Source organism: Ictidomys tridecemlineatus, chromosome 2 (assembly GCF_052094955.1).
Source record: "Ictidomys tridecemlineatus isolate mIctTri1 chromosome 2, mIctTri1.hap1, whole genome shotgun sequence".
NCBI lineage: Eukaryota > Metazoa > Chordata > Mammalia > Rodentia > Sciuridae > Ictidomys > Ictidomys tridecemlineatus.
Window position 1 is genome coordinate 25166126 of NC_135478.1, and position 9873 is coordinate 25175998.

General features: G+C 38.6%; 2 protein-coding genes across 6 annotated transcripts in view; one reads left to right on the forward strand and one right to left on the reverse strand.

Annotated features, from left to right (window-relative positions):
* Nucleotides 1-1905, reverse strand: part of Mlh1 (mutL homolog 1) — a 44346-nt gene extending 42441 nt beyond the window's left edge. For all 3 annotated transcript variants that reach the window (XM_013362046.4, XM_078038151.1, XM_005317351.5), the window contains exon 1: nt 1573-1905. In XM_013362046.4, coding sequence (XP_013217500.2) covers nt 1573-1600 — 28 coding nt within the window. In that variant the 5' untranslated portion in view covers nt 1601-1905. The remainder of the gene's footprint in view (nt 1-1572) is intronic.
* Nucleotides 1906-2009: 104 nt separating this feature from the next.
* Epm2aip1 (EPM2A interacting protein 1) lies at nt 2010-9541 on the forward strand. Of its 3 annotated transcripts, XM_013361634.4 has the most exons (3): nt 2010-4760; nt 7769-7797; nt 8743-9541. In XM_013361634.4, exon 1 carries the CDS (start codon nt 2159-2161, stop codon nt 3983-3985), a length of 1827 nt encoding a protein of 608 aa, XP_013217088.1. In that variant the 5' UTR covers nt 2010-2158; the 3' UTR covers nt 3986-4760; nt 7769-7797; nt 8743-9541. The 3 variants fall into 3 exon arrangements, with proteins under 3 accessions (XP_013217088.1, XP_013217077.1, XP_013217081.1); XM_013361623.4 differs by having other exon boundaries at nt 2010-7797; XM_013361627.4 differs by having other exon boundaries at nt 7769-9541.
* Nucleotides 9542-9873: the final 332 nt, after the last annotated feature.

Sequence of the window (9873 nt, forward strand, 5' to 3'; positions counted from 1 at the left end):
TCTGAGTTCAATCTCCAGTACCACCAAAAACAAAACAAAGAAAAATATACGTATGGTAAAGAAAAAAATGGTAAGGCAGAAAGTTCTTTAAGAAGTCAATAAATCTTTCGTGCTTTCACAGAGTAGCCTATACACACAAAGCACCTATTAGACAAAATAAATTCAGCCTGGGGCTGCATGAGAAAGAAGTTATTGACTTGCTCACAGAAAATTCCTTATTCAGAAATAATGTTATTTAAACATTAAAGACCTTTCTCAGGAGCCCCTTTATTGATGTTGTATCAGCCATCATGACATATATTAAAAAGAGTCTAACTGGACTCCATATAAAATCTCTGCTTACAGAATTAATTATAAGCCACTGAACTAGTATGTTTAGTTTTGTTGTACAGAATTTGGGCAAGGTACAATAATTGGTTTTAAGTTATTCTGTTTATTCTAACACTATAGAAACAAAAGCCAGACAACGACTTATACTACCACCACAAATCAAATGAAAACGTCCCCAGGTTCCATGTTTCTTTTTGTGTGTGTCTCTTCTACCTATTTTCTTATTTTCCCTCTGAGGTCCTTTCTGACCCACTGCTCTTTCAGTCCCATCGCTCTGAATGCTTTATGTTTTTACAGTGAATCTCTCTACAAATCTGTCATTCTTCACCAGAAAGATTTTTCTTTTCTAATAATGTATGGACTTTATTAACATCAAGTGATTTTAATTCAAAGGACATGACATAGTCTTTGGGTACTTGTCTTTTGTAAGGTTTACAGTTCACGCCCAATTTTCTTTCCACATATTTTTTTACCATTTTTGCTCCATGTTTGCGACAGGGCTAAGCATCAGAATCAACAGATGCCCTAATAAGTCAGACATCTTCAAAGCACTTCTCCAAAAAGTAAAAGGCAGTGAGGCCACTGACTTGGTAATAAGGGAATTCAAAGTTAAGCCCAACGTCCATTAGCCTGTCTTAAAACTCCAATGATTTATTATTTTTTAAAATATTTTTAGCTGTAGGTGGACACAATGCGTTTATTTTATTCCTGATTTTTACGTGGCACAGAGGATGGAACCCATTGCCTCACACGTGCTTGGGAGCTCTCCACCACTGAGCTACAGCCTTAGCCCCCAACGATTTATTTTTAGTAAAACTCAACAATTGTGCCTTTGAACACGTTTGATTTCTTGAATAAGAAACTGATAACATGGTATACTCTGAAAGAATATTTTTTTTCTCCCACGATAAACTTTTATACATCTTTAATTTCGCATCTTCTGCATAATTTTAAGTAGCTCTCTGAGTTAATGGTACCACTAAAGCTAGGCCGAACACACCCCTGCTACAGGCGCTCCACACGCCCTAGAATCTAGGTATCGCGAGAGCAGTGGAGAAATTCTCGGTTCCGGGAAAGGAAAAGGCGGGACCGACGCGCGCCCAGGATTCCAACGGCTTCCAATGACACGGGCCTGCGCCGGATGCGCCTCCGCCCTCGTCACGGAGGCGTGTCCGCGCCATTCAGAGAAGCGGCCCGTTAGGTCGTAAAATCTAAGCGAACCAGGCTCGACTCCCTCCATACCAGTTTTCAAGCATCTCTTTGATCGCATTTGCTGGACGCTGAATAACTTCCCCCGCCGCGATGCGATTCACCACTGTCTCGTCTAACCGCCGAATAACCCCCGCCACAAGCGACATTTTGGCGCCAGAGAGGCCCAAGTCGCGTCCAGATGCTCGCCGGAAGTACCTTCAGCCAATCACTTCAGTCCCTCAAGCCCTAGGTCTTCCTTCAATTATGGTTTACACCATCCTGTACCACCCTGTAGTGGCAGCTGTTGATTGGGCAGCTTGAATGCCAATCAAGTTTCTCAACTGCGTGGGCTGCTGGGCCTTTTCGTCTGTTCCTAAGGCTGCCTCGCACTCGCTTAGAAGGATGTGCGCTTGCGCGTTAGAAATCACTGTCGGCTCTTCCAATTGGTTTGTTGGTCGTAGCTACAGGGACTACGAAATCTCCAGCCAATAGGAACGGAGATTCCATGGCAAAGGCTGGTGTCCGGCTGCTGAGGTGATCTGGCGCAGAGCGCTGGAGCTGCTTGCCGTTAGTCGGGCTCCTCCCCTCGCTTTGCGGCCTCTCTGAGGTTGATCCCGTTCTTGTGTACTCTGGCAGAATGTGGATGACGCCCAAAAGGAGCAAGATGGAAGTCGACGAGGCTCTTGTTTTCCGGCCCGAATGGACCCAGCGTTACTTGGTGGTGGAACCTCCAGAGGGCGATGGGGCCCTGTGCTTGGTCTGTCGCCGCCTTGTCGCTTCTACCCGCGAACGTGACGTCAGGCGCCACTACGAGGCGGAACACGAATACTATGAGCGGTATGTGGCGGAGGGCGATCGCGCGGCCTTGGTGGAGCGTCTGCGTCAGGGCGACATGTCGTTGAGCACCTTGCTCACTCCAGAGGAGAAAGCTGCTCGTGCAGGCCTCGGGCTCTGTCGCCTGTTGGCCTTGAAGGGTCGCGGCTGGGCTGAGGGGGACTTTGTACACCAGTGCATGGAGATATTGCTAAAAGAGGTACTGCCGGAGCATGTAGGCGTCTTGCAAAGAATTAATCTGTCTCCAGAGATCACAAGGCAGAGGATTCTGAGCATTGACAGTAATCTACGTTGTCAGCTTTTTAACCGAGCCAGACAATTTAAAGCCTATTCTCTTGCCTTGGACGACCAGGCTTTTGTGGCCTATGAGAACTATCTCCTGGTCTTTATTCGTGGCGTGGGCCATGATTTGGAGGTGCAGGAAGACCTTCTGACCATAATCAACCTGACTCATCACTTCAGTGTTGGTGCACTCATGTCGGCCATTCTGGAGTCTTTGCAGAGAGCAGGGCTTAGCTTGCAGCGAATGGTTGGACTGACCACGACGCACACTTTGAGAATGATTGGTGAGAACTCAGGACTGGTCTCATACATGAGAGAAAAGGCCGTGAGTCCCAACTGTTGGAATGTTATCCACTATTCAGGATTTCTTCACTTGGAACTGTTGAGCTCTTATGACATAGATATTAATCAGATCGTAAATACCATATCAGAATGGATAGTTTTAATTAAGACCAGAGGCGTTAGGCGACCCGAGTTTCAGTCTTTACTAACTGAATCTGAGTCAGAGCATGGTGAAAGGATTAATGGACGATGTCTGAACAACTGGCTTAGAAGAGGGAAATCTTTAAAATTAATATTTTCATTACGAAAAGAAATAGAAGCATTCTTGGTTTCAGTAGGGGCAACAACAGTCCATTTCACAGACAAGCAATGGCTTTGTGACTTTGGCTTTTTGGTGGATGTTATGAACTACCTTCAAGAACTCAGTGAAGAATTGCAAACTAGTAAAGTCTTTGCTGCTTCTGCCTTTGACCACATTTGTACTTTTGAAAGTAAGCTGAATTTATTTCAGAGACATATTGAAGAAAAAAATCTAACAGACTTTCCTGCTTTCAAAGAAGTTGTTGATGAGCTTAAACAGCAATATAAGGAAGATCAAAAAATATTTGATCCCGACAGATATCAAATGGTGATCTCTCGTCTGCAGAAAGATTTTGAGAGACATTTTAAGGACCTAAGATTCATCAAAAAGGACTTAGAACTTTTTTCAAATCCATTTAACTTTAAACCCGAATATGCACCTATTTCAGTAAGAGTGGAGCTGACAAAACTTCAGGCAAATACTAGCCTTTGGAATGAATATAGAGTCAAAACCCTGGGACAGTTCTATGCTGGATTGCCTGCTGAATCTTACCCAATTATCAAAGGGGTTGCCTATAAGGTGGCATCCTTGTTCGATAGTAACCAAATCTGTGAAAAGGCTTTTTCTTATCTGACTCGAAACCAACACACTTTGAGCCAGCCACTGACAGATGAGCATCTTCAAGCCCTGTTTCGGGTTGCCACAACTGAAATGGTTCCCAGTTGGGATGATCTTGTGAGAGGAATAAATGAAGCTAATCTATAAGCCTTTGTAGTACAACATTGAAAGAATACCAGAAGCAAAAATCTGTTTTGATTTTTTTTTTCCCCCAAGTTTTCTAATTTGGATTGTTGGAAAACACCAAGCTTACTACAAGACATCCAAATCAATCACAATTCAGAACCTCCTGACAGTTGCCTTTTTTTTCATATGGGACTGAAACATGAGAATACCACTTTTTTTTAAAAAAAAAACTTTGTTTAATGGAAAAGTCATTGTCTTTTACTTTTATGGTATAATTGATTTTAAGGAGTTTAATATTGACAACATTAGTTGAATTAGAAGTCTGTTTTTAAGGTGTTCTGAGAATATATGCCAAAAATTTAACTTTTATTTTAATGAAGTTTTAAAATTTTGATTCCTGTAGTCTGAAGTTAGCAACCCCTTAAGTGTTTAAACTAATTTGCAAAAACTCACATAGCAAGTTCATGAGTTCAAAAAAAGAAAAACATAACATACAGTGGAGGTATTTTGTCTAACAAAATGTTTTGAGACTATTTTTTAAAACATTTCTGAGTCTGAAATAAATATTGCCAGATTTCCTTCCTCTTACCTTCCCCCATTCACCCCAGTGAATCTGATATTACTAACAGAGGAAGTAATCAAAAATTTAGTCAAAGGAGCAAGAATTGTTTTTAGGTTGCTGATTTTAGGAGGCTTCCTGCAATTTGGAGATAAGACTTAACCAATTTCTGGGGGTTTTCCCTGAATTTTTCACAACTGGGGGATGTTTTATCAGCTTGCCTATCAAAGGACTTTGGTAAGTATAGAATCTTAACCTTTGCTAGTTAGCAATTCTTTTTCCTACTCTAGACAGCAGTTTGGCCCTATCAAAAGGGTGAGGAAAAAAACAGCTTTTTGCACTTCATGATGAGGAGGTGTGAGATATTTTAGCTTATTTTATGTGCGTGTTACCGCTTTATAAAGAATTCCTATTTAAAGGAAACTTTTAAAATGATATCAGATTTTGCTAGTTGCTGGAAATTGATTTATTCTAAAATTTAAGACTATCTCACACGTTTGGTAAAGACAGTGCACAAGTAGAAATATTTAAATTTCAAGAATTGGTCTTATTCACAGATTATAGTAATGCCTCATTTCTAGTAAGACATCTGCCTTGTGCTAAAATAGTTACTTTAAACTTATATTAATTGTGACAAGGCAATCTCACATTAAAGTCCAATATATAAAACTAATTTAAAAACAGGACTTAACTTGTATATCATAGATTCCCAAGTACAGTTTGAAAACTTGTGCTACTAAGTCTTTAACTGTTGCAGCACTTTATGCTGTGGTCACTAATCCAGCAAATTCAAGGAACCAGGAAACAACCAAGAATTTAGAAGGAACTGATGCACAAGCTATCTTAATGGATGCTGTTAGAGCCTAGGAAGCAAAATTGTTTCAGTGCTTCTCAATCAGAGGTAGTAACCCTCCCTTCTAGAGGATGCTACGAAATGTGTAGGGACACCTTTTTGGTTGTCTTATTTGCTGGGGGGGGTTCTGCTGGCATTTCAACCTAAAGACCGCTCCCTCCTGCAGTATATACAACAGTCTGGCATTATGAAGAATTATCTCTCCCTGCCCGTAAACCCCCAGTGTACATATTATCTTATGTCAAGAAACAGGGCAAATTACCGGTAGAAGCAAAATTAGGCAAGTTGGGTAAACTGATGGAATACTTGATGAGGAGACTAATTTCAATATTCCAAGGTTAGCTGGTAAGGTGTAATAAAGGTTCCAGTAGCTCACATAATAGCATTTGTAAATCAGTAATTAATTCTGAATCAGATTAAAGGGTTCTCTCCTAGTATACACAATTAGTTTGGGGCAGATAAACCTCTTATATATTAATAATATCAAGTTGAGATTTTGATTAGCAAAGAGTAAGCTCAAATATCTGAAAAGATGACAGTGAAAAACTGAAAAAAATAAGTCTACCGGTAATTTCCCTATAGTTTTTGAGTGTTGCTTTCACAGCAAATGCTTTATTACTTGTGAGAAAGTTTGTAAGACTTGAAGGCCGCTTCTGCTTTCTAATCCCAGTTCCTCAGATATTGAAATCTTGTATATTTTGTGAAGTTCTAGTATGTTTTGCTTAACGTGATAACTAAAATTAGTTTGCACCATATAGTAACTGAGTGGGGAGAGATAAAAGCAAGGATTTTAACATTGATCCTCATAAAAAGAGAATTTGCTATAACTAGTCTTGTTTATTTTAAAAAAAAAAGTGTATTTTACTGTTTTCTGTATTAAGTAATTCTGTAGCTGCATGGCAGTCTTTTCTTTTATAAATATATAGCTGTTATTGTTCCTGTTGTATCAGTGCATATAGATGAAATAAGTACCATTTAAAAAAAAAAAAAACTGTGTACTTACCAATTTCTTCCCCATATCTCCCATTCCCCCTTGTTTCTTGAAAAATTTGCTCTCCTTGTTTTCTGTTTTGCCACTCTGACTGTTCTATCAAGCTCACTAAGTCCTTGTCAATATCTTTACAATCCTTGAACTGTTACTTTAGATTGAGGAGATTTTAGTTCCAGGTATGCTTTCTTAATCTTCTTTGCAGGCACCTCTTCCCTTAAATATCTGTTCTTATTTTTTTTTTCAAGGCTACCTACTCTCCCTTGCCTTATCTCCCTTCCATCTCCCTAGCCAATCTCATCCCCTTCCATGGCTTTAGTTACCACCTGTATGCAAATACTCCCAAATTCATATTTCTTTTCTGGATTTTTCCCAAGTCATATATTTAATTACTAACAAATCCACCTTGCTGCCTCACAGGCACCAAAACACATCATTGATCTTGACCCCAAACCTCCTGCTCATTGTTCCTCTTTTCTTTAGTAAACAGAATTACCACTACCAACCATCCAATTGCCCTTACTCAAGCCAAAAACTGAGTCATTCTGTTCATGTCAGTCCTATGCTTTAATCATTGCCCTTAGAATATGATACAAATTTTTATTTATCTTTCAGGTCTCAGTTTATATGTACCTTCATCTAGGTAGCCTTTGTTGATGCCTCTAGACTAGTTCCCCTGAACTAAACTCCCTAAACACCCTGTTCTTCCTGCCATACACTTAGCTCTTATTACTGGTTATTGATCACTGCTAGACTAAGCTTTACAAGGGCAGGGACCATATAAACCTTGCTCACTATTTTATCTTTAGCAGTTAGCACAATGCCTGGCATTTTAAGAAATGTTTGAATAAATAAATATTTGTGTAGTGTTTTACAATCTTTGAAGCTCTAGCACAGTCGCATTTGACCCTCACAGTCATCCTACCTGTTCACTAGGTAGTTGTAAAACACATTGCAAATTAACAATAAAGCTAAGTTCTTTGTGACTAGGGACCTCATTGTTGTATTCCTAGAATTTAGTGCAGTGCTTAGCATGTGGTTCACAGATGTGAATGTTGTCAAGGAAACAAACTGAGATTGCCATTTTCCCTAGTAAACAGTGAGTATTAGGATTCAAACCCAGCTGTACTCACGTAAATCCACTGTGTAATATTATGTCCATTCATGATATAGTCTTATTTTTCTTTTATTCTAAAGGCAGATTTCCAAAGGAACCTACATATAGAGAGAAAAGATTGGACAACTTTTTAGATTGACCTAAGATTAAATTTCAGTACTTAAAAGGTTACATTCAGTATTAGAGAAAGATAATGCCACATAAGAGTTAATATCCATTTTTCCTTTTGTAGGCATCAACCCTAGGAGAAAATGGCATGCTATTTATTTTGCTACTTTCCTTTACAGATGATTTCTGGCTCTTCTGGAATTTAAAAGTAAGTAAATTTAACAAAATATTAGAAGAATGACTTCGTCCTCTGGTCACTAGTTATTCAGTTCATTTGCTTTCCCACCTGCATAAGGTTCTTATCATCTCTGCAAGGAAGATGACCCCAAAGTGCTGTATAGTTAATTCATACTTTTAGATTTGCTATATTTCTTTGCTTTCATATTTCCATGCCTCTCTGAACTTAATTTCTGGGTAACAGGCCTTCAGTCTTAAGTAGGGAAGCCATACCCTTAGTCTCTTTCCTTAAACTGTTCTAATTTACAGGATTAACTACCATTATACTCTTAGTTGGATTTTTAATCTGAGTCACATTAATTCATTCAGAGATCTTAACAGTAGATATGGCAGTCATCCAGTGATTTGATCCTTGCTGTAGAACTATTTAATCAACCTTTAAGTGAAAGGATTTTTCACTTTTGTCTTATAATTGAAAAGTTGCTTCATTCTACCCAGTAAGTATTTCTTTCCATTTCTGCCTGTAAACTGACCAGTTCTTTTCTGAGTTATTTCTTCTCTACATTTTGTCAGATGCAGCCAAAATCAACCACAAAATAATTTGTTTTTCTTTTTATTTAGTAAAGGGTAGATTATCAGCCTTCTAGTTTATCTCAAAGAATAGTTTGGCCTCTCCTTCTTAGCAATTGTCCCTGTGTAGGTTATTTCTTTCATCCTCCAGTAGTAATTTCCTGAATGCCTGCCAACTAATCACTAGGCCATTTGGTTCAGTATTTTAGTAACCGCTACAAAATCTTAGGGTTTTAAATAAGTTGTCTCTTGCAACTTGTCTAGGGACTTTGTTCTAGGTAAGGCGTTGGCAAACTACAGCCCATAGTCAAAATCCATCCTGATTTATGTTTCTCTCTCTCTCTCTCTCTCTTTTTTTTTTTTTTTTTTTTACTATTTTTTAATTGTTTTATTTATTTTTTAAAAGTTTTATTGGAGGACAGCCTTGTCCATTAATATATTTTCTATGGCTGATTGTGTTTTACAGTGGCAGAGTTGAATAGTTTCAACAGCAAGTATATGTCCCACAAAGCCTAAAATATTTACCTTGTGACCCTTTACAGAAAAAGTTTCTTAATCCTTGTTCTTTATTTTCCTCATTCTGGGACTCAGGCTGACAAAGCAGATACCATCAGGGATGTGGCTGCTCAGTTTGGGAAATGAAAAAAGTTTGGCAAATAACTTGTAGACCCTTAAAGTAACATAGCCACACCTCAGTCCTAGTAGCATAATCCTTCCACAACCAGGGAGGAAAGCCAGAAATATTTGGAAGATAACACTACTGATTAACATGATTATATTTCTCCATTTATACAATTTTTTCAATATATTTTTGCCTTTTTATTGATGTAAAACTTGAAATTGACAAAAATTAAGTGTATATTTGAATGTACCACCCAGATCATGATAGAAAATATTTCTGTTACCCCAGTAGGTGTCCTTATGCCTTTCTCACACACAGATAACTGCTATTCTGACCTGTATCACCATCAGTTAGCTTTACCTGTTTAAAAACTATATAAGTGGAATAATTATATGCACTCTTTCGTGTCTTTGTTCAGTATGTTTGTGAGGGTAATCCATGTGGATGTAGTAGAAGCAATTCATTTTTACTTTGTGTTGTATTCCATTGTATGACTCTACTACAATTTATCTATTCTAATGCTGATGGAAATTTGGATTGTTTCCAATTTGTGGTTATTATGAATAAAGTTGCTATGAAAATTTTTGTGTCTTAGTGAACATGTTCCTTTTGGTATATTCATTGGTAGCTATTCGGCTTCCATGTTTCCTTCATACAGGTTCTTTGCCACAGCCACCAGAATGATCTTATTTTAAAATAGAAGGTCCACAATGTCCATTCAATGCTTAAAACCCTCTTCTTGACTTCATATCATAACCCATAAAATCCAAGGTCTTAACTGGGCATAGTGGCACATGCCTGTAATCTCAGCTGCTCTGGAGGCTGAAGTGGGGGATAGCGATAGCTTCAGTCCAGGAGTTCAAGATCAGTTTTAGGCCAGGTGCATATATAATCTCAGCGATTGGGGGGGGGGGG